At 42.1% G+C, this 27,531-nt stretch overlaps 1 protein-coding gene across 1 annotated transcript in view; it reads left to right on the top strand.

The window, feature by feature from the left end:
* The window catches only part of LOC100692990 (receptor-type tyrosine-protein phosphatase F), a 158,513-nt gene that overhangs the window by 84,640 nt on the left and 46,342 nt on the right, over positions 1 to 27,531 (top strand). Inside the window, 8 exon segments of the mRNA XM_013273333.3 lie at positions 5,828 to 6,016; positions 10,606 to 10,716; positions 17,243 to 17,512; positions 18,825 to 19,406; positions 19,705 to 19,838; positions 20,191 to 20,335; positions 24,413 to 24,718; positions 25,497 to 25,690. Coding sequence (XP_013128787.3) covers positions 5,828 to 6,016; positions 10,606 to 10,716; positions 17,243 to 17,512; positions 18,825 to 19,406; positions 19,705 to 19,838; positions 20,191 to 20,335; positions 24,413 to 24,718; positions 25,497 to 25,690 — 1,931 coding nt within the window.

The raw sequence follows: 27,531 nt of genomic DNA, 5'->3' as shown, positions 1-27,531 counted from the left end.
AGAGACATTCCTCCTCGACACAAGGGTTTATGATTACAGTTTTCTTAATTTGACTAATTAACATAGTAGCAGTGCCTCTTCTCTTAATAAATTATTTTTCCAGTGTTTCTCCTTGCCTTTTGTGTATAATCAAAGCTCCCACTGCTATTCTAATTGAGCAGTACGATCACAAAACCACATTAAGTGTTCCCCTTCTGCCCATTCTGTTTTTACTGCGCTGCGATAACCACTGCGGACTAAGTTCATCCGCTAAGCTGCTCACATTGCAGTATGACTCTGTGCGTGATAAACTGCTGTTGAGAGAATAATGGTCCTATTTATTATCACAACATGGAAGAACCTGTTCACGCGTACCTAGATTTGCATCTTGTGCCCGTCTGACGCCGCCTCTGGCCTTACTCATTGCAAATCCAGGGCGTTTCTACTGGTTTTTGTTGTTAACTCTGTCACAGAAACACTTTGCAAGTGAAACAAAAGTTCCAGTAAATACCACCGGTTTTAAAGCTCTTCAGTATGCAGCACTATATTAGATCAGTGGTAGAATAAAGGTTTGTACCCAGCATGCGTGATTGCAGATTGTTAAGTCTGCATACAAACTGAATAAATTACCAATGCAGTAGTTAGATTAAAAAAGTAGAACACATTAATCTCCTTACAAGTGGAGCTCATGATCTTAGTATTCTTTTTTTTATTTTTTTATTTTTTTTGCTGCAGTACTGAACGCCTGTATGACATTATCACAGGATTTTTGCCTTGCTCATATTTTCTTGCATAGACTAGACAAGAAAAATCAAGCTTTTCTTGAGGAATAACACTTCAGCATAAGAGAGGCTTTTTATTAAAAATTCCCTCTATCTTTACAAACATCAACCTGCAACGACTGCACTGTTTCATTGGTTTCTCTCCAAATTTCCCCATCTCGTTTCTTTTTCCTCCAAATTAAAGAGGACTGAACAAAGGCATGTCTTTGTCTTCTCAGGATGACAAGTTGGCAGACAAGGCCAGCTGCAGGAGTTGCAATAATAGAAATAGACAGACAGGGCTCAAATCTTATCCAATAGCTTGATATGATCTTTGATGAGTGCATAGAAAGGAGTTTCAATTATTCTTTTTTGCCAAAAGGCAAGGACATAGCCAGCTTTTTATGTAAGATGTAGGCTGAATGCTTTTAGAGCCGCTGGAGAAATTTCACCTTTTCACAGTGAGCATTATGTTTAAAGTAAGTTGAAATAACTAACTGTTATTAGCTTTTACAAGGCATTTTCTAAAGTTGCAGGGATTTTACAACGAACAGCTTTAATCAGCTTAACTGTGCTTTAAAGTCTTTTGACATTTATTCTTACGCAGATGTACTATGCATAAATGATAGTGATTTTTTTTTAAATAATCAATTCTCTGTGATCTTAAGCTTGTGCTCCTGCAGAAGTTAAAAGGAAAGACAGTCATCAGTTTTTGTCCAATAGTCCAATAACATATGGGACATGCAGTTTAAATTTATCAAAAGAGATCAGATGTTTCGCCTCCTTTCTTAGGAAAAACGTTGCACATGTGGCTTCGAATTTTGCATCACCTTTATTGCTGTTGCTTTTAAAACCATTCAGTTGTCCTTCGTGCTCCTATAAGCACAATTTATATAGCAAGCAAAGCCTGCTGTGGTTGGTCATTAAAAAGAGCCGTGTTACCGTCTTCTAACTAACCTGGGATATTTCCTGCTCCCATTTAGGACACAGAACAGAAGCAACACAAAAACCGAGCGGTGCTTCGTATTTAAAGCATATTCTATATGTGCACTCTGAACAGTGTAGCATTTAATAGTTTACCATGTAGAAATTTCCACATCAGTGCACTTTCCCTTGCAATGCAAACATTAAGCATAAATCAGAGACACATTCATCTATAGGCTTTGCAGAAGCTTTTAAATTATTCCCCGTTTGTGCTTCCTGAAACGACAGAGTCGCTGAATCATGTAAGAACTCCTTTGGGGTCTTTCGACCAGTTTTGCCAATGGTGTTTATTTTTCACAGTCCAGTAACGTTTGCCAATAGTGTTAATCATAAATATTCTATAGGCAGCAATTCCACAGAGTTGGGTGGGTGGGCACTGTCATTTATTATGCCAGTTTCCCATGTGAAAGGCATAGTTCTGTAGTTATGTGTGTATAATAACAGAGATAAATTTCCTCCAAGTAAGGCAGCCACTTTAATGTGGCTGTATGAATGTTTTTTAAGAAATATGTCAAAGAAATGCATCAAATTTCATTTTATAATTTTCTAAGAATCTTTAATTGTAACTGCAGTGTCACGTCTCAGTGAATCAGTTGGTTTTCAGTGTGTAGAGAGAAGCCACAATTTTCTGGCTGAGGCTGAGTGACACCAGGGGGTCTGAGCATGTGCTACATGCACAAACAGCTGGCACTGCATGATTCATGAACACTGGAAATCAGGGGTGGATGATGGGCAGGCCGCATATTGATTTTTTTTCTATTTTTTATTTTGTTTTTTGGGGCGTATTCCACCTTGTGTGATTGTGTGTAATGATTAATCATTAGCAACAAACCGAAGATGTGATTCAATTCCATTAAATCTATGAAATGTTTTTACTTAGACTTAGAGAAAATTCATTGTGGAAAAGTGTTGTTCCATCACTGCCCAAGCGTTGCCTCTAATGTAGTCCTTAAGTACAACCTGCTGTCCTGAACACAACCACCACAACCCACACCTACTGGCTAGTGAGTGCACCCACGGGAGCAGGCGCAAAGGGATTTCCTCTCAGATGATCCATTATGAGCGTATTCTAAGGTCAGACTGGAGTTCAGAGTCCTGCACGTTTAACCTAATTAGTGGTTTTCTCTGAGTAATCGGGGGTTGGGGTCAGCTATCAACTTTTAACTCTACTGAATGAATCCTTTACTTATATCAAAAATTACTGCAGCTTCAACATTATGTAGGTTTTTTTTCTACCAGGCATTTTTCGGCCTTATTCACTTCCTGTCTTTGGCTCCTTTTCTTTCTCTTTGAAGGTTAGTGAGAACAAACCACAAAGGAACACGGGGCACAACAATACTCTTACCATTATTCATACAGTGACAAACGGTGCAGTGGTATTTCATTGTGCTGTATTTGTGTGTTTCATAGAGGTATCCTCTTTTGTAGAGGTTTCGGTTGGGATGTCTGAAAACTGATTCTAAATCGTTAGACAGGAAGTAAGCCTTGCCACAACGATAAGAGGCCTTGCAGAGATCTGTCAACTACATCTGAATATGAGACAATTTGGGCTACAAGCCAAAAACAAGGGTGAAAGAAGGAACAACTGCTCTGCTCAGGAATAGATTTTAAAAAAACCTGTGGTCATGTTAATGCTCGTCATATAGGTTTACATATGGATTTTTGACTCAGACGAGGCAAGTAGAGGCATATGCAGCCTACTTGCTGCACAGGTTCTATATATTAAAAATGGCATTTATTTTGTTTGTGACATCATTTCTCATACAAATCCTTGCATTTGATCAGTGATACGTAGTCCTTAGATGATCTAAATAAAATGTGTTTTTCTTTGATGATCCATTAATCACAAGTTTGGAAAGAAGTCAGGCTTTTTTATTGATGCTGGTATATATTTACTGTCACAGTCTTACATATGTGACTATTCCAGTGGTTAAAGATTAAATATGTTTATCCCAGACACCCTGCATCTAATGATTTTGTAGCAGATCATTCTGTTTTTTCCATTAAAACGTTCTCATTTCCTGTCTTTTCGAGTTACAGGGTCATAGACAAATCCACAATAATGTGATTTTTATCCATCTATCCATTTTCTTCCACTTATCCAAGGCTGGGTCACCCTGGATTAGTGATCATGAGAGATATTTAATGGCATCATGTTGTTAAGAATAACTCAGTCACAATTACTAATACACAAAAAAGTATCACCATCCCGAGAAACAGATGAGTGATTTTCTTTCCCTGCATTAACAGCAAAGGCACTAAAACAGAGGATTTATCGTATCTATACAGACAAATTATGAACGAAGTGGACATAATCTGACTGCTTCCTTGGGCATAATGAAACTCGTCAATGTTTGCTGTTAGAGAAACAATCTTTTTTTTTTCCACTTTACGTCTCTGTCCTTGACACACAAGTTGGTTTTTTTTCCAACTTGTATTTTATCCTGAAGGCTGAACCCTCCACCTGAAATTTCCCGAGTCATTAAAGTCAGTTTTACAGTCAGAGGTCTCTGAAAGTGGGACTTCATTGACTTTACAGCTTCTTCTGCACAAGGAGCTAAACCTCATGCAGAAGGAGCTGCCAAGAAATCTTCATGGAGGTTTCTGGAGTGCGTGTTTATTGTAATTTTATGAAAGACACAAGCCGCCAACGCTGCCAGCACTGTGTATAGTGTTACAAGTGAATTATTCAATGTTACAGTCAAGCCACTGTCTGTGTTCTGATCTGTTCGAATGATGGACAGCCTTGAGATTTTCTGTCATTCTTTAAAATAAAACAACAACAAAAAAAATCCACAGGTGTTGTAAAATATTCAGTCAGCACGACCTTGTGCAGAGGGTTCACCTGCCTCTAACCCGAGGTGAGCTGGAATGACCATGTGCACAGATAATTGCAGAGAGAATGAGTACACGAGCTGAGGTTCCTGTCCGGACAATATATTTCCCAGCTTCTTCTATTAATGTTTTTTTTCCCCATAAAGCAGCCTTTTTGCTTATTGTTACACAGCCTGCAGTTTAAAATCTTTTCATGGTGAACCAAAGGTAAGTTACAGTCATTAGCACTTACTTCAACTTAACACTGTGGCCCCATGACACATTTACATATGGGGAGACAGATAAAATAAATTACCGGTTCAAGTGCAAGCTGATAATAAGACCTCTCAAGGGCTATCATGTTTCTTCTTTACTGTTGCTGTCCTGAGGTTAAATTTGGATTTATTATGAGGTTGTAAGCATCTGAGCTAGAACACATTTTTTTTATTAAAGGTTGGGATGGTGAACAAGTGGCTGCTAGGGGAAAGAAATGGCTATTGACTCACATGACTAGAATGCCACATATACATACTGCAAGTTTTAATTTTCAGTGGTAGAGAGGTGTGAATGTGAGCGTGAAAAGTTGTCTGTCTGTCTCTGTGTTAGCCCTGCGTCTGATTGGTTACCTGTCCAGGGTGTACAACGCCTCTCGCCCTATGGTAGCACAGATACGCTCCAGCCCCCCAACACTCTAAACAGAACAGGATGGTAGGGACTGTATGCTTTGTGACATTTGAATCCCATGTGTCAAGCTTTTTTTGTGGATCCCAAATTTTGGTTTAGGGATTATATTTTACTTGTTGTCATGCTCTTACATCCATTATGATGAGTTGGATTATTCAAATAGGCAGCTCATCTATGCATGGGTACCCAGAGGCAGATTGCAGCTATCTTCCTTCTGTCTAGACCTCAGACTCCTTGTGTTGGGTAATAAGTCGCTATGATAATCAATCGCAAACAGCACTCATATTTCCAATCTAATCCAAATCAGTACCAGATCTAGTGTTACCCAGTAGTATCGCCTGCTCTTGCACAATGTTTTTGTGGCTGCGTGTGGTCTGATTACTCTGAGGCCTGCAGCACCTGAAATTTATTTGCTCGATTTCAACCTCTTCTCTGGCCTTGCCAGCTCGACAGCTTTGTTGCACTCAACTCCTCTCACAACAGCTGGAAATATATTTTCTCCGAATATTTTTCTCAACATCTTTCTTTTTCTCTGTCTAGTGTCTAAGTTTGGTGCTCTTAGCGTTTGTGGTTATATTAAAATCTGCCTTTTTGCTCATTTTCAGAGAACCAGGTCCCTCATGGCTTTCCCACCATCGATATGGGCCCCCAGCTAAAGGTGGTCGAAAAGACCAGAACTGCCACAATGTTGTGTGCTGCCAGTGGAAACCCAGACCCAGAGATCTCATGGTTCAAGGACATGCTTCCTGTGGATATCAGCAGCAGTAACGGGCGCATCAAACAACTTCGCTCAGGTACAGTTTTATTTGATCTGATTTATTACCCTTAAAGTTTTACTTTATGGCATACTGATAATGTAGCAAAGGCAGCTCTGCATACCAACACACATAAATCATGTTAGACATGAGGAGATTTTGAAAAATACAAACAAAAAAACCCAAACAGCCTTTGTTCTGATATGATTTCATGTATTCACTTTCATCACAAAGGACATGAAAGTGTTATTGAACTTGTCATTGTCACCTTGATTACTTGGCTGAGTTCTTACAGAATTTTATTCCTCACAACAGCACAGCAGTCACTTTGAAAGTACCTCAGGAGTTGGAATGGTGTTCGTGTCTTAATCTGGGATGCTCGACAGCGATGAATGCTCCTGTAACCCTTTAAAATACAGAAAAATTATTTTCATCACATTAAACATTCCTTAATTCTTTGTTAAACATGCAGCTGGGTCACAGTACGGCCAACCAGTGGTGCATTTTCTAGGATTCGACTTTGTGAATGCTCTTCACTCACTGTAGTTGCTCTGTTAATCACTGAAGAGATGTTCCCTGGCCTGGGCCAGATGGCAAAGGTTTTGCACCAATCTTTGCATACTAGATGCCTTCATCAGGGCTACATTTAAACCAGGAAAAACAGTGGTTTTGGACCAAAATCACTGTGCATCAACTCACAATCTCTCTACCTTTAAAATAAATAATAAATAAACACTCTTAGTGGAGCTATTTGCACACACATCACAAAGTAAGACATGCTTTTTGCTGTAAAACTTAGCTCAATTTGAAGTTTCATTATTTGATGGAACAGACGAGTTGCACTCATCAGTGCAGACTGACTATGACTGATTGCAGCGTGTTGGCAATCTGTCTGCATTTATAGATTAGATGGTGATTAATTGCAAATCCTCTCCAGCCTGTTTGAGAGTGATTGCAGTCTGAGTCGAACCGAGATAGGTTGCGTCCAACCAGGTGACCTGTACAATCACCTCTCGACCAAAAGTATCTGTCTGTCATCCAGACATATAGTATGTCGCTCCTCACAAGAACGATAAAAGAGCCACAGTATTTTCCATACGAAAAGACTTGTTACTTAGTCAACATAGAGCATACTTAAGTATAATTACACTTTTGGAGATTTAGTTATGTCTCTGCTAAGGGCAGAGTCTGTGTGCGAGTTCTGGACAGCACAGTAACATGAGAGAGATGTCCCTGCCCCTCAAGCGCAGGCTTTAATCTCCCGCATGCAGCTCAGACTTGTGTGCTATGTTAAAAGTGATACACACTGCACCAGGACAGGACATCCATTCATATAGAAGCCTATATGTTCATAAACCACTGCATTAATAGAAAGGAGCGCATGTCTAAAAGCAGGTTATGAGGCATGAGGCCTGGCTGTAGGTCTGAGGACTCAGGGATTAAATATGAGAGCTACTCCAGAAAAAGACTGGCATTAGAGCTGCACAGCAGAAGCCGGGGCACTCATGCATGTTCGCTTATCCACGCTGGCTCTTGGCCGCGCTGCACCAAAATAACCCAAATTAAATACAAATGCCTACAAATTAGATACTAACAAAACTCCTTAATTGTTTGATAACATTTTAGTGCAACGTTTAAATTGTGCACAAACCTTTTTAAAAAACGTTTCTACTTCTAAGAGCAAACTTTTAATTAGTTTTCTTCCTCGCGTATATTGAAAGTGCCTGAAAATGTGCTGATGTGTAATGCCCTCGGACTAACAATCCTTTTTATTCGCTAGCCTTTTCTTGACATCTGCTGCTCTATCAGGATTTACATTACTGCCTGTGACCTGAAATGAGGCCAATTTTGCAACGGCAGGAAAAAAAGCGCATTAATTTGCTGTCACACTTTAACAGAAAAGAAAGACCCACTTCTATTGCATCACACAAGCTCGATTTTTTTTATTGAGCGCGCAGCCACATTTATTCTTTATCTTTTTCACACCATCCAATTCATTCGCTCTATAGAGATACTAACTTCCTTTCAGTTTAATACCTCTGATCTCGATACTTCTTGCTATCTGTCATTCTGTTTATTGTCTATGACTTTCACTAAATGCTCTTGCCCATTTTTACTAACTGCTGTCTGCAGAGTGGGGGCCATCTTAAATCTGAAAGCTTAATTAATATATCGCCTTCAAATTCATCCTTTTATAATCCTGCTGTAAAGCAAGGGTAAATGTGGTTGTAGCTTTTGTAGGAGCATTTCAAAAAACTGCAGTTTTTTTTCTTTCAATGGGCAGTCCAAAATTTACCCTTGCCTCACAGCATTAATGAAGTGCACTGAATTCATTTGCATTAGTTTTAAGTGGCTTCTACTCTTTATCAGGTTGTTTTCTCTTTTTATATGTGGCCTGTCAGAAGCCATGTTTTTTTCCTACCACTGTTGTAAGTGGATTACTAACTAATCTCTCAACCTTGTTTGCATCGAAATTACTCCCACCTAGGTGGTACACCAATTAGAGGTAAGAATGATGGAAAGTGTATTGGAAAATATCACATCCACGCCATTCCCCCACGCCCACATCAGATCTCTGTTTTCTCCCCTACGCCACCGACATCACCAACTTCATCAGTGCTGTTGTTGCCAACCCACTTCTGCCCTCATCTCTTCCCAAAATGTTCTGTCTGTTGTCTGCTCCTTGACAAACAAATGATCACCAACCCGGATGCCATGAGCATAGAAATGAAGTCCAATGTGTTGTCTTGTAAATGGGCCTTTTGAAGGCCCTCCCCATACTGTTAAGAATGAACAACACGCGAGGAAACGCACACAAGCATTATTTCAGAGAAACAAACATCTCTTGGCTTCTGCCTCTCTCGTGGCTTTTCAGCAAAAAAGGGTGAGGAGTCGCATTTTCAACTAAAGGCCACCATCGCCACAAGAGGATTTACCTGTCTCCTCAGTGCAGACTCAATGTGAACTGAAATGGCTGCATTTGCATACAGCCTATGCACCCCCCCACACACATGCTAGCATAGGAGCAAAATACCTGCTCGAGATTGTTAAGATGGAAGCTTCAACCCCTTTTTATGGAAATCTTCCAACTGAAAGCATGATTTTCCCTTTAAGAACAGCAATAGTTGATATTTTGGGGCAAGCTGAATACATTTCAGAGTCTCTGTGTGTCTGTTTGTCCTAATAAAACCCATATTCAATTAGATGTTTAACTATTTAGGAGCTGGGGTTATGTTACGGCCGCCACGTTGCCCCTTAGGTAGTTTGTACCCTGTAAAACAGTGAGATGACCTTGTAGGAAATCCACAAGTGTTCTAGCGCTTGGAAGTTATTGAATGGAGTTTAGTGTTGCAGTTTGACAACTGTGATAGCAATAACCTTCTACATTGCTGTAGTACTCAGACTGTTTTCTCCCATGGTAGAGCAGGCAGATTGACAGATTTGTGACATCTGCATTAGTATGCAGGTACATGTCAGTGCTGAATCAGACAGCGATGAGCTCAGCAAGCAGAGTAAACACCTTGGAGGGATGTGTTGTCATGAGATCTGAGGCGATATTGTCACATGTCCCTGTCCCACTCCACTTCTTTTCTTTTTTCCTTTTGTTTTTGGGGTCTTGTCTGGAGTCGAGTCCTCTATGGTTGGTGGTGAACCTGTTTGCTACATTCATCTCATACTGCATGATGTGAAAAATGTATCCTGACGTCATCTTATGCCGAGTATTTTTGTCACTTTCAAACTGCATGGTGGTTGGCCGCCGTTCGTCCTACTGCCATGCTGCTTGGAGATGTGATAAGTTTTATCACTCACTTGTATACCTGTGAGAGAATTAGCTTTGTTTGTAGTGTATTTGAAATCAGGTGGGTCAGGTAAGTGTGCTGTTGCTCTTTCTCAACTCCTCAGATAAGAGCTGTAGTGTGTCAGAATGACCTAAGTAAGACCGGTCTCCTGGGATTTTATGCTTTGTTAGGAACAAGATGTTAGTCTTTGATAAATGGAGCCACTCAGGATTATGAATACTAATCTAAGCCATCTGGCAGCTGGAGCTTCTTCTTTCAGTGGGACATGGTCAGTAATGAGGTCACTGCCTAATGTGTACTCAACAATGAGTGACGAAAAGACGCCTTCTTTCTGGAGAAATGTGGTTGCACTTATTTATGTATTTTGACAGAATGTCACAAAAGTTAAATTGTTTATATAATGTCCTAACAGCAGCGTGATTGTGCATGTACATGTTGAGTCCATTCGGCATAACTTGGCCGAGAATAATCCTTTATCGTGTAATCTCTTTGGTTTGTCAGTTATTTCCCAAAGCAGAAAACCTAATTAGACCGTGATGCTTTTGACATGTTATTCAAATGAATATTGACCCAGAGCCACGTTTTTAACACAACGAAGAGAAAGAGCATTTTTTTGTCATAAACTTGCCAGATCTGCTCTGTGCTTGTGTTGCCGTAAGTATTTTCTTGACAGATCTGTGTCCGTGTCTGAGCATGAACTGGCTTAAACTAGTTGTCTGCAGAGTTTCTAGCAAGTCACTGTACAGATATCTGCTGTGGTTTCATGCCAAGTAATGTGTCCTATTCCACAACTGTCAAGACGGCTAAATTTGCTAATCCTCTATGCAGGAGCCCTGCAAATTGAGAACAGCGAGGAGTCTGACCAGGGGAAATATGAATGTGTCGCCATGAACAGTGCCGGGACCCGTTACTCTGCTCCTGCCAATCTCTACGTACGAGGTAAAGTCAAACGTCTCTCTCAATCGTGGAGTTAATCAATCATTAAAATCATTCCGTTATCTCAAGAAACCACGCAAGCCTTTAAAGTGCCTCGTCGAGCCACGATATGATTTAAGCCCTGTTGTGTGGGAATGTGCAGAGTGTGTTTTATTGACAACTTCCTTCCTCTCATCCAACCTTAGTTGCCTCTGACAAAATGGGACAAATTACATCTCATTATTGATTGTTAAATTCTTATTAATGAATTGAGCAATTTCCAGCTTAGCTCAGTTGACCTTCAAGGGGAGGAGACTTCCAATCAGCCAAGATGAGCGAAAACGCTTCCAGTACCTTTAACTGTTGTGTAATTCTCATTTACCGCATTTATGCCCACTCTCTCTGCCTGTGTATCTCCTTTAAGCAATTCTCTCAGCATTATCCTCGCCATGCCATTCCTTCCTTACCAATGAGCTGCACTAACCTCAACCTCCTGTTTGGCTGCAAACTCCACCAGGTGCAGCCTCTGTGAAAACAGCTGCATTGAAGCCATTTCCTCTGCTGGCACTGATGCCAGGCCTCCTTTCTTTTTTATTTTGACTGTATCGAAAGGCTCCATTATTCCCCCCCGCATAACCCAGAGCTCTTAAAGGCATGGATGAGTCTGGAGTTTCAGGGTTTGTTTTTGTTGCGGTGTCTCCGTGAGCTGACTAATGCAAGGCGAGGGCAGCGTTGCACCCATACTGGAAAAAGCTGGTATAGGGGAGAGAGTAGTGCGGGTCAGCCCCTGCAGATATCACCACCATGTTTGATGTACATGGAACAGAAAAGCTGGAGGAGGGAGGGAGGGAGTGAAAGTGTTATGGTAAGAAAAAGACACGCTTGGCTCTCATTTCATAATTTTGTTAAAAGCACACAGTAGTGTATCATAGAGGCTCATTTACGGATGAGTGATTCCGCTGTCTCTCTTTTATCCACTGGGATAAAATAAGTGAATTAGTGTCCACTGTTTTCCATCTACTCCACACCAAAAAAACATAATCAAACCAGTTTGGGGAGTTTAAATGAACTTTTAAACAAATTTCATTGTCACTCAGATATACTCTACTAATATTTAGCACCAATTTTTCCAAGATAACCGCTTTTGCAGCAGCAGAAACATCCTGCTGGATCAGAGGAATTGGTAAAATCCTCCTCAAGGATAAGAGAGGAATCAAATTTACAGACTGAACACTGAACACAAGGTTTAGATCTTAAAGCTTGACAGGGAGAGGTAGTCAGCCAAACAGCAAAGGCGAGGAAGGGATGTAAGTCTTGTCTATTAATCAGGACTTGTCTGTCACAGGTGCAGACGCTGCCTTTTTCCCCCCCTCAGAGGTAATTACAGTAGTTGTGTGCTGTGGCGCCAGCAAGACCCCCAGGCCCAGCTACTCTGTAACACCACCCAGGTAGCTGTCAACCCATTGGCCTTAACACCAACTTTTTCCGCCAGCCTCACCACACCAGTGGAGAGATAGAAATCAAACCAACCGTAACCTTTTAAAAGTGTACTCGTCTGGGATAGAGAACAAAGGCTCAAGCCATGTTTTCACCATCTTTGTTACCGCTGCAAGAACGAGGAGATGAGACCTGGGGCTATGCTATCACCGGGCTGCTAGATTGAGTTTAAAACATATGGGACTTCAGACGAGTGCACTTTGACCTGCCTCTCCTCCTTTCCTGTTGTTCTAGTTTATATAATTCTCAGAGATGAGGGGAGATTTTGGCTGTTTTGAGGTTTGCTGTCAGCCAAACACTTTACAAAGCTATAAAACTGTTATTCTCAGCCTTCACTAGGATGAGTAAATAAATGGAAATTAAGTGCTGAGATATGTCTTCACTCTGACTTTTCACTAAGTTAATTAGAAAATAGGAATCTGTCACTTGATCAAATTTAGCCACTTCTCAAAATTTTATCTGCCGTGCGTCACGAGATCATTTGTAGTCTTGAGATGCCAATAAAGTTAGTGCTGCTCGGACGTGAAATATAAAAGGACTACTGTAAGAGGAAGAATGCTATTATTCTCTATCAACACCCTTCCAACACCCGCCCACGAGCGCACACTCTCTGCTGTCAGACTCGCATTAAATGTGCTTGTTATGGGTTTGTCTACAAATGTGTTTGGGCTTTTTCCACTCGTCGCCGCCGCCCGATCCGATTCCTGTCTGCAGGTACACAACATGCTGCCGTCACCACCCTTGTCTTGACATTTTACAGCCAACAGAGAGTGATGTCCTCATATTTGTGTGTGGGCGGGGACTGTGAGACTGAAGGAGAAGGTGGTTTTGTGGATGAGGAGGTCTGCTCGTGGATTGTTTTTCCCCTTCATGTCTGCATATCTATTTATGTCCTTTCACTTCTCATCCTTTAGGACTGTGTGCGTGGTTGGAGGTGTGCGAGTGCGTGTGCGCCCTATTTTTTTTTTTTTTGTGACCCTCCTCCGAAGGAGGACTCCATCAACGTGGGCAGAATCGAGAGCGTGCTGTGATTGTGCATGAGCGCTCATTTGTCAAGCGCTTATCCCACAACGGAGGAGGGATGTCAGCTTCTGTCTGCTGGCACTCCTTCATATATCCATGTGACATATCAATATGTCACAGAGGATAAAGTGCTGCAGCAGGGCTTTTCTTTCACCAAAGTATCTTCATGCTGCTCTATGTATGTGTATTTTTGTGTGTTAAGGAGGGAAACTTGCAAACTAATTAATTCGGGTCACTTTATGAAGACTTTTACGAAGGCACTGGAGCATATCTAGCATCCCTTATGTAAAGGAGGGGTGGATAATGAGATAAATCTAACAATATCACACTGTTATGATAACTGGGATGTTAAACTAGAGTCTAAAATAGTCAAATAAGTCTCTACACAGTAGAAAAAAAAAAACATTTAGTGAGTTTTAAAAGCAAGTTTCTCTCCCTGGTGCATTATGTTGGATCTCTGTTTCATGTTCCTAACCTCCGCTGTGTCAACTGAAACACTGGCCTGTTTCACTCTGTTGTCTTCCTCTTCACTTTGTGTCTTTTCATTCCATCGCTCACCTTCATCAAATCACTTCATCTGCATACAGATCAGCGTGAAGGTTGGTCATTTTCACTTTTGTCCCTTCCCTTTAGTCTGAAGCAGACTTTAGGTGAGGTCAACCCCAACCCCTCTGTGAATACACTCAAAAAAAAAACACATTTAAAAATAGCTCCCCCTAATCCCCCGAACTCCAAATGTGTGTTGTCGAGTTGTTTGCATGTATCTGTGTATAGTTCTTGCATGCCTTCCCTTGCCGCTCCCCAAAACCTTGTTTCGATTAGTCTTGCCAAAACATACAAAGGAGTCCTGAGCAGCTAGCTTAACTCATTATTAAATGTCTGTTGTGTTGTGTTACGTTGCTATTCACTCTCCCCTCCACACCCATATTGTCCCTGTCCAATGCTTCCACCAAAAGCTATAGCTGCTTTAACCCTCAGCCTTTCCATCCGCCTCTGTAGGCCCATCAGTGGTGTGTGATGGATTACTCTGGTATTCAGGTGGCAACCGGATTTGTCAGGTATTTAGGCAGAAACCCCTCTGCTCTCCCACTGAGGGACATGGGTATCAGAACTGACAAAGCCATTCTCAGGGGATTATGTCTGTTTTACTACCATGGGCATCCTCCACCCAGAGACTGACAGATTTGACAGACACATGTTAGCATAATGAGACATTTCCCCAGAACACGTGTTTGGAAAAAGGTAATGATGTGTAACTCCAAGAAATACTTTATGTGTACTCTTGCAGAAAGCCCTATATGCTTAACGTGTTATATATATATGTATAGCTTGGTGTGAAAATGATTTTATGACTTTCGGTCGCATGTTTACAGGCTGAAAAAAATCGTAAAAATCAATGAATGATTATATTCGCTTTGTCCACAACCCAGGTAATATTTTGGAAATGGTCTCTCCTCGCGCACCATTTGCAAAACGCTGATGTGCAAAGAGCTGACCTGTAGGATATATAAGAATGAGCTGGCAGTGTGCTGACAGGGGGGATGATCAGCCATCATGGTAGCCCGGTGCTGCTGCCAGGAAGCCCAGAGAGCCTGCTGAATCTGTGCCAGTGTGTGCCAGATATTGATTGACTGAACAGGTTCTGCTATCCTTGGGCACTTTGTCAAGGCAGTTAAATTTATAGGTATCCAGCAAGCAGGCAGGCAGGAGTGGAGACGGCGCTTATTTTGTGGTTTTGATAGAGTCCCGGAGCCCATCTCTCCAAAACCGCTCTCAACAGGAGAGAGGCTTCGGGGGAATCGATAACAATTACCTGCCCTCTAGTCATTTTGTTCCACAGCACCTCTCCAAACTTAACCGCACGCCATGAATTATTCACAACATTAAGTGTTCAATATACGCAGACCCCACTGACAGACTGCTCTTAGCACTGTTTAGTCTATGGAGTGATGAAAGAATAACAGATACTTTGAGCTTAATGGTTTTACATTAGGCATGCTCCTCTCAGGTTTCTCCTTTTCATAAGCATATGAAGAAAAAAATTGCTACACTTCGAGGGCGTTGCAGTTGTGTGGGAAGACACAGGTGGCCACCAGCATGAATGGGATGCTGACGCTTCTTTCTCAAAGGTGTTGCAAATTAGCGATGCTGGAAATCAGATCTTCGGTCATTAATGTGAGAAAATGGTGCAAAGTTCCTCCTTTATCCTGTTCCCTCCAGCATACTCAGACTCGCTATCCTATTCCATATCTTTCCTCAGCTTCCGTGCTTGCTTTGCTTGAGAATGTCGTACCCATCCAGTTCCCACCCTGGCAACACTCAGCCTGTCCAGTCTCTGCATGTCATCATCCATATTCCCAATATCCCCTGATATCAGATGTACTCATTTGTGGAAGTTTTTAAGCTAATTTCTTCCTCCTCCAAAAATGTATTAACTCTCTAAAGTTGACCGATATCCTTGGCTAACTTTATGAATATTAAACTGTCATCTAATATTTGATTGTGTGTTGTGCTGAAGCTTAAATGACCTCTTCAGTCTTCCCGGTGTTATCAGGAAAACACATCTGTGATTTCTTTTCTTTTTGTGCCTCAGACCAGGAATATTAATATTTTTGTGGTATTGAGCAAAGTAGTTTAGCCCCAGACGATTCTGTTGATTAAAACAGCAGAAGGTCTAAATACAGCACCTGAATTATTATGGGAAAATTCAGATGAATATGAACCAGGTCCCCCTTATTATAGTGCAGTCCAGAGAACCAGCCTTTTTCCTGACTGGAATCTCAAAAGGTGCTTTTGTGTTTTTCCATTTCACCACATAATGAGGGGAATAACAAGCATGGCTGTAACGACGTTCCGGTTCAAATTAGATCGGGGAGGGAGGGGTGAAGGGTGGGGGGGGGAAAGGGAAGGTGGAGGGAGACTCATATTTGAAAATCCATTTTCATGTAGACCGGTGCAAAAGAGCAATTACAGTCAAGGGCTTTTTTTTTTCCAGAGAGACACAGCGATATTGTAGTGTATTAGGGGGAAACAAGCAGTATGAATTCTGCAGGGATAGTTTCATGCTGTTGTCTTTAAAAACATACATCCAGCAGTAATGGGACAGTAATAATGCATCCGTTGTGGTGACCTAATATTTGGCCAAGCTTCGCCTTTGCTGTATTGAAGGTTAAAGAAGTCAGAGCTCTCCCTCCTTACTCTTCGCACGCACTATATTGATATTCTTGCATGTCATAAGTGTAACAGGTGTGACACTGATGGATGTTCACATAGCGCTGTCAGGCGTTCATGTGAAGTGAAAAACTTTGTTGCAGTTGCCAAAAGTTACCAAAAAAAGATCTAAAATGTTTAAATATGGGATGCATTCTCGCGCATCTTCATTTAAATAGAAAACAAGTCATATGTAAATCCTGGTTGCCTGTTTATTCTGGGCTAGCTTTTCAGTATTGCATGGAGCCTCTGCACTGGTGTTTGCCTTGTCCCTAGCGACGTCAACGGGCCCTTCTTGTCTCCATGGGAACCCCTTTTTAATGTCAGCCTATCTGCATATCAGAACCGCACAAAGAGAGACAGCGAGAGAGAGCGAGAGAAAGACGGGCTGAGCATAAGGAGCCGGAGAGAGGCAGCGAGAGGAGAAATCAAACAATAGCATCTCCACAGGGTCTCTCAATGATGCAACTCTCGCCACCGCTTGACACTCTGACAAAAGAGGGCCAGACACAGTCTCCAGCAAAAACTGGGCTATTTTGATTATATTCCCTTTTGTAGGCAAGAGGATAAAACACCCCCTCAAAGATTTCTTCTGAATTTCCAGAGGCATTTTGTGACAGTCCTATTATTCCCATTGTGCTCGCCTGCACATTTGGACAAAAGCGATCATCCCTGCATTCTGTTAGCTTTTCTCAGTTAGCTTTTAGCCTTGTGGTGTTGTATAGGGCACGATCATTCTCACTAACAAAAAGAATAATACTCACCTTACATCTCCTACCTATTGACTCCTGTCGCTTTCTTCTTCTCTTCATTGCCTTAGTGCGAAGAGTCCCACCCAGATTCTCCATTCCACCCACCAATCAGGAAGTGATGCCGGGCGGCAGCGTCAACCTGACGTGCGTGGCAGTGGGCTCACCGATGCCCTACGTCAAGTGGACCACGCCTGACGAGGAGCTAACCAAGGAAGAAGACATGCCACTGGGACGCAATGTCCTGGAGGTCACTAACATTCGCAAATCGACTAACTACACATGCGTGGCCATTTCTTCTCTGGGCATGATTGAAGCCACAGCTCAGGTTACTGTTAAAGGTGAGCGCTGCTTTCAGACCAGTTAGTGCCTTTTTATTTCTGAGGTTGCATGGCACTTAATAAGCCACACCTACATGCCTCTGAATGTGCTCAATCAAAGGTTTATTCATCGAGGACCCTTTGTTGATACTGAGAAGTAAAAGTTGATGGCTTTTAGTCTTGTTTTTTGCAGCACTGAAGCCAGTACAATAATCTATGTTTCTCTCTGCATTCTCAGGTCATTTTTCGTAAAAATGCAGCGCAACTTTGCACGATGCACAACATTTCTTTCACCAAAGTGTCCTTATGTTGCTCTATTTGTGTATATTTGTGTGTCGAGGAGGAAAGCTAATCAATTCAGGTCACTTAATGAAGACTTTTACGAAGGCACTGGAGCATATCTAGCATCCCCTGTGCAGAAGTGGGGTGGGGTAATGACATCAAATTGACAGTATCACACTGTTACAATAACCGGGATGTTAAGCTTGAGTCTAAAATAATCAAATAAGTATTCAAAGACTCCACACTTTACTACTTTGAGTGTGTACAAACAGTAAAAAAATATTAAGTAAGATTTAAAAGTGAGTTTCTTTCCCTGGTGCATTACGTTGGATCTCTGTTTCATGTTTCTAGCCTCTGCTGTGTCAACTGAAACACCTTTCTGTTTCACTCTGTTGTCTTCCTCTTCACTTTGTGTCGTTTCATTCCATCACTCACCCCCGTCAAAGCACTTCATCCGTCTACAGTTCAGCCCGAAGGTTGGCCATTTTCACTTTTGCTTCTTTCGTTTTGTTTGAAGCAGACTTTTTTTTCTGTCCTTTTTCAGTATCTGTCTGTCAACATGAATGCGTCTCCAACCGTCTCTGTGTTTACAACATTGTGACTGTGTTGTTTACTTGTTGCAGCCTTTCTTATCAGTTTTTGTCTGCATTGATTTTATTTTCCAGTCTACTGGTCAATACACAAAGTGCCACAGTCATTAGAGGGACCGCAGCAATCCAGGCCAACTCCTTTAAGGAAGCTATGATGCAGACCCTTTGTTTTGTTTGCGTTTGTCACCACAGAACAGTTTGCTTGTGTTTAGAGAGATGGACAGGCTGGTTGTTAAATGCAAAATCGTGACTTCAGTCTATTTCCTTTATTTTGGGGAATATTGGTGGTGACTGTTATAAAAATTAGGCCATGAAACAGTTATTTTCTAGGAGTTACATGGTACAGTGCCACATTAGGTATTTTCCCCACAAGGTAACAAGAATCGTTTTTTTTTTTTTTTTAAGTAATTCAGAGTTCATTTCAGTTTTTTAAAGCTAATATTCTGCTTCTCCCTCCTCAGCCTTACCAAAACCCCCCACCTCGCTCAGGGTGACTGAAACCACAGCTACCAGTGTAACTCTCTTATGGGAGTCTGGAAACCCAGAACCTGTCTCCTACTACATGATCCAGTACAGAGCCAAATCCGCCGACAATGGCTTCCAGGAAGTCGAAGGTGTGGCTACCAACCGTTACAGCATCGGCGGGCTTAGTCCGTACTCTGAATATGAGTTTCGTGTCATGGCTGTTAATAACATTGGCCACGGGCCTCCCAGCGACCTTGTGGAGACACGCACAGGTGAACAGGCCCCCTCCTCACCGCCTCTACACGTCCAAGCGCGGATGTTGAGCGCCAGCACAATGTTAGTTCAATGGGAGCCACCCGAGGAACCCAATGGGCAAATCAGGGGCTACAGAGTCTACTACAGCTCTGACATGACAGCGCCACTCAGCGCCTGGCATAAACACAACACAGACGATAGCAGCCTAACTACCATCTCAGGACTGACTCCCGATATCACCTATAGCCTCAGAGTGCTGGGTTTCACCTCTGTTGGTGATGGGCCACCATCTGACATCCTGCAAGTCAAGACGCAGCAGGGAGGTGAGCAACCAACCACTGTGTCTGGATTTCAGTGTTTTTAACATCTCTATTCATGCGCATACAAGGTTAAAGCTGTGATTAAGCATATACAATGAGCTGAAGGTCTGTAGTTTTTCTTGCTTTTGTGTTCATTATGCATACCGAGTGTCTGGGAAGCTGCTCTTTAGGTTATTTGTGCACAGGTTCATCTGCCCCGCAGGAAAAGTTGTGGAGGTGATCTTTGCAGGAGCTTTAGTAACATCCTCTCTTTGATTCTTTTTGTTCTTTAACATTCGCCCTCTCACCTACTCTTTACCAGTCCCTGCCCAGCCATCCAGCTTTGAGGCTGAAGCCGAGCTGGACACCCGCATTGTATTGACGTGGCTGTGGCCCGTACAGGACCCCATCACCAAGTATGAGCTGCAGTACTGGGAAGCTGGCTCAGACAATAAGGTTAGAATAAAAATCTATGCGTGTATCTGTCTGTCCGTCTTTTCATATATCTGTGTAGGGAGTCTGCAGATATATGAATGTTGCTGTTGATGATGTAGAGTCTCTTTTTTGTCCTTTCATTCAACTGGACCAGTTGAGGGCAAATTGTTTTTGGATTGCAAAGCTCTCAAATTTGACTGTATTCTTAAATATGAACGCATATATCAATAAGAGACAGCAACTTGTGCTCTAGGATTTCAATGGCAGAGTAACTCCAGTTTGTTAAAGCTCAATCCGTGAGTAGGTTTGTGTGAATGTCTTTGCTTCTGATGAGTTCTTCTGACATTTTTCCTTCCACTGTTACGCCCTCCAGATTCACGTGACCTTCAACCCTGCAGGCTCCTATGCTGTAGAGAACTTAAAGCCAGACACTTTGTACTATTTCTCCCTGGCCGCCCGTTCCGAAATGGGTTTGGGTGTCTACACCCAGCCCATCGAGGCCCGCACTGCCCAGTCCAGTAAGTACACATTCGTCTGTCTTGAAGCTGTCCCTGTCCTCTTTCTTTCTACTTTTTATTCACTAACCAGTGATTTCAGAGCCACCCTCAGCCGGCTGCTGCAGGTTTAGGTTGTTCTGTTCAGTGTGAGCGAGTGACTGAGCGAGTGAGACAAAAGTAGAGTTTTATAGCGCTTAAATCAAAGAGCGTGGGCAACTTGAATGTCAAGTCAATTTCAGCGCCACATAAAATGCTGACAGCGCAGCTATCCCGGTCAGCTTCATGCTTCCACCACCTCCCCTCTGTCACCAACACTAACCCTCATGTCCATCTATCTGAGGGGCAGGCCCTGTGTCAAAGGTACGTTTAATGTGTCTCGTTCCCACATTTGCGAGCTGTGCTGTGTTGTTTTGTCTCATATCATTATGTGCTTTTACAGTGCCAGCACTCAAAATGTCACTCTCTGCCAGCTGACTGATTCTTTCTTTTATTTATTTATTTCATTTTTGTGCTGATGTGGCACGGCGCTCGTCCCACGGTGCGTGTGTGCCTCACACATAAAACTGAGAACAGAATAAATGTCACTTTTAACTTTTAATTGTAGCTATTATGTGAATAAAAGTTTAACTCCTGAGAAAGTGACTCCTAAAACTGACTGATGCGCTACAGACGACTAGAGAGGAGATTTATCACTCGGCTGGATTTGGAACAAAAGGCACAGAGTTTTACGAAGGTGTTACATCATGAGTTTGTTCCTTCACAAAAGCTCTTTAGCTGAGTACCGACGCCAGCTTACAGAGTGCACGTAAAGCTGACAAGAGACACGTTTAACGATGGAAAATGATCAAAAGGGCAAGATTAAGGCTGATCCAAAAATTTACATAAATAGTGAATGTGAACACTGGTGTAAATGAACAAGTATCAGGTGTCAAACACTCGTATCTGCCACATAAGCCTGCCTGTCAAGCAGTGCTGTAACAGGAGGGGAAAGTGGGACAATAAAGTAAGAGTCAGATTTTGATTGGCTGTATTTCATACATACAGACAGACACAGATCATTTAAAATTGAAAGAAAAATGTCAAAAAAATAAAAATCAGATAAACATTAATACTCCTGTCACAGGACCCCTGTGGCGTTGCAGTTGTATATGTACTATATGCAGTTGCATTTCTCCACTAGAACAGAGAAAATAAATGAAAACCTAACCTCTGCTGACAGTCGTGTGCAGCTGACAGAGACCATGAGTGCTGATGGTCCTTGTCCCTTCTGCTGTCAGTAGACACAGAATTTGGCGGAAATAATTTGGATTTCAGGCACTGGTAGGATCGTGTGCATGAAATAAGCAACAGCTTTGGGAAGGTTCTGAGGCAAGCAGGCGGTGGGAAAGTGTGACATTTTCTAGTGCTCCATTTAAATATTTAGTATCATTTTTTCAAGACTCAGAGAAATGAACAGTATTGAGCTCTATTCATGTTTTGTTTTTAAATATTTTTGCTGTGCATTGCTCTACTAGTAAAAAAGGTTGTAGGAACCCGCAGTGGGTTCAACACATCAAACACTAAGATGCATTAATAATACTAAAAATAAGCTCATGGAAGAAGAGCTCGCTGTGTAAAAATGGATGTAACGTCATCCATTTCTGTTGTGGTGGCATACAGAGCCAAAGTAACAAGTAACCAGTTTCAACATTTCATGTGTCTCTATTTTTCTCACATTTGACAGAAACAGGGTCGTAATAATGCCATAGAGACGGGATTTGGGGCTCTGCCACTTTAATAATTGTATCTCCTTCTTAAGCCCACTCTTTGATTCCCTGTTTTTTTTCCCTCTGAGGTATTTTCTTGTGGTGGTGTCCTTGCCCCGTCCAATTTTACCACCGCAATCTCTTTTGAGAATCGTCAGCATTGTTTTGATTCAGTCTGTAGCTCTTTTATTTTTTAATACATGTGGTGTTGTCGAGTTTTCGTGGTTTTCTGTCTCCTCTCTGGTGGATCAGGGGCCACCTGATGAGACTCACTCCTCTTTTGTCAAGTGTTGTTTTGTAAAGGTGGAGTTTTATATTCGGGTATTAGTTTATTGGAATACTATTTGAGCTCACTGTTCATTTCTCTGCTTATTAAAGAATACATCTCACAGGCATGCTTTTACAGAAACATCTTGCTTTGAATTTTCATGGTTCATTTTATTCTCTTTTGGTTTGAAGGAGGTTTTTTTCGTAGAATAAAGAAATTCTAGATTTAGCTAGGTGCATGAAGTGTCTGAATGCAATCATTTCTTTTCAGTTTCCCTTTTTGTTCTTCATTTTGTATGTCAATGGTTTTCTATTTTTACCTCCTGACTTGAGAGTTTTTTCTATTTAAGCTGAAGCTGTTGTCCATAATTAAATTTAATAGAATCACTATTTATTTGAGGAATGTTATTAGACTCCATTTCATTACATTATAAGGCATTACAGGCTGAGGTGGACTGGTACATTCCTGCTGTGATTCTAGCGAGGAGTGGAATTTATCCCATCTGATAGAAATAAAAAATCAGCTTTTCTTGGCAGTGAGTGGACAGTGCCTGTAATGTTCCTAACTGTTATTGATTATAAAATTATAGCTTTATCTATAACTAAATATGTAGTGTAGCTCAGCTGCAGCCAAGTGCCGTAATCAGGCCCAGAGCTTCTGCATGAATGTGCAACCACCAGTCAACACTATCAGGCACTTGTTCACCACTTACAAATCTGTGGCAGTTTGTTTCCCCCTCTGTTTCCTGCAAGAGGCGACACAGAGGGCAGTTAGGGACAAATTACGGTTTTATAAAAACGTTGCCCTGTAGAATTTTGGTGTACTTTATATTCTGTTCACCTCACCCTGCACTCTCATGGCCTCTTGCATAAATGCAGTGCCAAACACAGCTTCAGCAACGGTCGGCTAATGTGTTTTTGCATCCAATCTCTCAGTCTGGAGGCAGCATCCTGTGCAGTATGGAAGCTTTTTGTAGTCACAATTTAAAAATTTAAATATCATCTTCAGACGTGCAATGATATATTGATAAATATGTTGCCCATGCACAAAGGGACTCTAAATGAGCCTTTACTACTTTGGAAAAACAGCAGTTTGGTTACAATTTATACAAATGTGTGATGTGCAAATCCTGTTATACTTGTTACATTCTTACATTAAACTAGCTTTGTTTAATTGCAGGGGAAGTACATAAGCGTGTACATTAGTACTTTAACATGAACATAGACGATTTTGAGTTCAGTTTTCTTTGTATAGTGCCAAATCACAGCATCAGTATAAAGTACCTCAAGGTGTAAGACACATAAGAGAGAAAATCAGAAGAAAGCACATGGCGACAGTGGGAAGGATAAACTCCCGTGTAAGAGGAAGAAACTTCCGACAGAACCAGGTTAAAGAGGTGCAGCTATCTGCTGTGACCATGTTCACAAAGACTTGATTTTTTTAATTAACATCTGCACAAGGAAAAAAAAGCGATTTTAGTCTTCATCTCTAACCTGATTTTATTTACATGACCCATATTTACACGGGACTGCCGTAAACTGTGGACCTCTAGCAGTTTGCAGTAATTGTGGAGGTGTCACATGATCTTAATCTCATGTGAATATGTAATCTTTGTAAAGCAAAAAATCCCACCGCAAATTACCTGCCAGTGTTTTCATTAAGGCTTACATCTCTACACAGCGTGAAGACCCATTCATGGAGGGCTCTTGCTCAGTGAAATCTCAAAGGATGATGAAACAGAAACACACACGCTGACCTCAGATTTTAGTACATTCAAGTTAAAAACGGAATATTTATCATGTGTGAATGGGCCACAGGAAACATAGAGAGCGAAGGGTAAATTTTCATCGCACGAGGTCCCCGGTATGAATAGAGCTGTGCTGTATTCATACAGTATAATGACAAATTTGAAATATAAAAAATATCTTGTGATTCTGAATATGACATTTCAAATTTTGATATTGACTGTTATACAAAAAGCTTCCATAGATTTTCCCTTATTTTTTTGCTTGTGCTGTACTTTATTTTTTTGTTTGCTTGATCCGTGCCCTTCCTCCGTGTGGTTTTGCTCCCCTCCCCCTACAGCCCCGTCCGCTCCTCCTCAGGACGTACAACTGGTCAGCCTGAGCTCCACCAGCCTCAAGGTGAGTTGGGTGGCACCACCTGCCGCTAGCCGCCACGGTGCCATAGTGCGTTACACAGTCAGCTACCAGGCCCTGGCTGGAGAGGACACGGAGAAGCACGAGGTCACTGGGATCGGTGCAGACGCCACCAGCCATGTGCTGGAGGGCCTGGAGAAGTGGACTGAGTATCAAGTGTGGGTGAGGGCACACACTGATGTGGGCCCAGGTCCTGAGAGTGCCCCAGTGAGGATGAGAACCAAAGAGGATGGTAGGTTGATACTTCCCTTGAAGCAGAGTGCTCTCAAACTGTTTTCCTCTCTGTTGCTTGCGGCAGCCTTTGGCGATTGTCTTTCACCCTCTTCAGATGTTACACCGCAATTTCTTTCGTCCTGCTGATGAATTTTGAGATAATGAGGTGGCGGTGGTGGCAGCAGGGGTCACCTTTTCTTTGTTTCCTCCTCTTTCCAGCTTGTTGTCTATGGCCTTTACACCTTTTGTGGGTTAAGACTGATCACTCCCAGGCCTCAGTTCTCCACCACTCTGGTTTCATTGGCTTCTTGTCTTCTTTTACTGTTCTGAGGAATGAAAGTGGACCGAATCTCCCATTTTTCACTCTGTCTCTTTCCCCTTTTTCTCACTCGTTTTGTTTGCAGTGTGATAGAGGGCGGCTTCTCCTAAGAGAGTGTCGACTATAATTAATGTGTTTGAAGTTTGCTGCAACACGGCTTATTTCATTCTGGAATTAAGAGCATTACAGACATGGCTAGACCACATGCTGTCCCACATGGGGTGTTTTTGGGACGCAGTAGTCTTAGAAGGTCTAAAGTGACTAGAAATGATTAATTCATGGTCAGTACATGTATCACTTCATTATACATAGCACCCCAGAATTTAGATTTGTTTTGGATCATCATTACAAAACGGAGATAAGTCACGACCTCGTCTCTTTCTCTGTACTCTCTTCTCATCCTTCCCACTGTCCCTCCATCTGTCTGTGTTTCTGTCTTACTCTTTTAATCTGCCCTTCGTCCTTGTCTGATTTCCAGTGCCGGGAGCACCCCCCAGGAAAGTGGAGGTTGAGGCCATAAATTCCACAGCTATCCGAGTCACCTGGAAGCCACCCCTGCAGGGGAAGCAGCACGGCCAAATCCGAGGCTACCAGGTCGTCTTCTCCCGGTTAGAAAACGGAGAACCGCGAGGCCAGCCTAACATCATGGATGTTTTTTTGCCAGAGGCCCAGGTACTGCACGATGTTTTACTCTTGTCTGCTCTTTCTGCTCTTCTTCCTCACTGTCTATATCTGTTTTATGCTCATTTCCCATTATTTTCATTCCCCACTGCCTCCCTATTCTCTTCCATTGTCTGAGTTCACACTTCATTTCCCCCATACTGGGTGACACACATGGAATTTTCTATCTTGTCAACTGGAGTTTCCATCCTCCCCTCTTTTTTTTCTTCTTTGTCTTTTTTTGTTATCTTTCTCCACATGTGACATTTGACTCTAAATTGGTACCCTGCTCCCACAGCTTTGGATTAGCTGTCCTAATAAGATCCACTTTAATTCTGCAGTAATAGCTATTAAATATTTTATATGTGTTACATCAGGACGTGGCTTAGTGGAATCAATGCACCTCTCTTTGCGGTTTTAGCAGTAATACATATGCACTGCCTTGTTACCATGTTTATAAATTAGAGCGATTTTCCTGACACCGCCCTTTACGCATTAATGCAAGCTGCTTGGAATGGCCCAAAGCTGTGCAACGCCATGAGATGGATGAGAGATTGTAATCCTTAAGAGGGATTCAGAAATTCATGAATATCTTAAAACCGCACTCGTACTGTTTTTTTTCTGTCTGTGAGAGAGGAGAGACCAGCTTAAGAACCTCCTGATTGTTTGCCGGGAGTAACATTTGCGCGAGCACGCATTCACTCCCGCCCTCAGTGGTCTTCCACAAAAGCATCTAATTTGAACAAGGAAGTGCTCCCCGGCCACAAGAAAACCACCCACATATATATATATTATCTGAGCTCTGTCTGCTGATAAATGGCGGCTGTGGCAGACCAACAAGTTGCTGGTTCAGTTCCCAGGCAGTGCAAACTGCCTTGCCCCTGAGAAGATCTATTAACCCTCGTTTGCTATCCTGTGTCTCATCATTACACAAGTGGAAACACAGTTAAAGTCACAATGTGATGAATCAGTGTGTTACATCCCAGGGGATGATAAGTAGGAGCTTGTGGATTCCAGTTGTGTAATGACATATTCTGTGATTAAAAAAACCAGAAAAACATCATAAATCATTTATATGTGGCTGTCAAACTCACACGAGTCTTCACAGCAAGTGATTGACTGATACAGTACAGCCCGTCGATGTCTGCACCTGGACGAAGAGAACTGCCTTGACTCCCGAGCACAGTCAGCCTTTATTTTACAGCAGTAGTGTTTGGCAGCTGCTACTGACAGTTCATTGTTATCAGACTGTCTACAAGAGTGCCTGACAGACAGGACAGCGTCGCTTGATCTGGAAAGGGAGAAAACATGGTGGCTGCTTGTCTTCCTGTAAGTGTTTTCTCCACGTCGACATGTTCGGCGTGATTTTGTTTTGCATTGTGGAAAAACTGAACTGAACATGACCCTACTTGTTATGCAAACAATTCTCCCTGCCATGTCTCATTTGTGCCATGTTCACACAATAAACACAAAGACGCACTGTAATTTGGCGCCCAGGATAGCTCTCATGTTCCAGTCTAGTGTCCAGGACACCTCTCAAACAGACTGTCCCCTCCCTGGCAGACGGATACATTTCTTCTCACACCTTCTATTATTTTCCTCTTCTCCTTCCCTTCGGTTTGCTTCCTTTTCTGCCGTGACCTCCTTTTGCACTCTCGCTGCTTAAAAAGCTGGTTGAGTAATTACCAGAGGCTTGCGTGCAGGTTGGTTACCCTTGATTGAGTCATCTCAACAGATTGTTTTCTATGAGACAGCACTGAGTAACCAACCTGCAAGGACCTGCCCAGACGTCATTAAAGACCACACAGTCAGCCAACGGTCCCTTATCCTTGTTCGCCCAACTGGTTTTAGAA

Source organism: Oreochromis niloticus, linkage group LG18 (genome assembly GCF_001858045.2).
Source record: "Oreochromis niloticus isolate F11D_XX linkage group LG18, O_niloticus_UMD_NMBU, whole genome shotgun sequence".
Classification (NCBI taxonomy): domain Eukaryota; kingdom Metazoa; phylum Chordata; class Actinopteri; order Cichliformes; family Cichlidae; genus Oreochromis; species Oreochromis niloticus.
The sequence above is the reverse complement of the archived record's forward strand: the minus strand, read 5'-3'. Positions and strand labels throughout refer to the sequence as shown.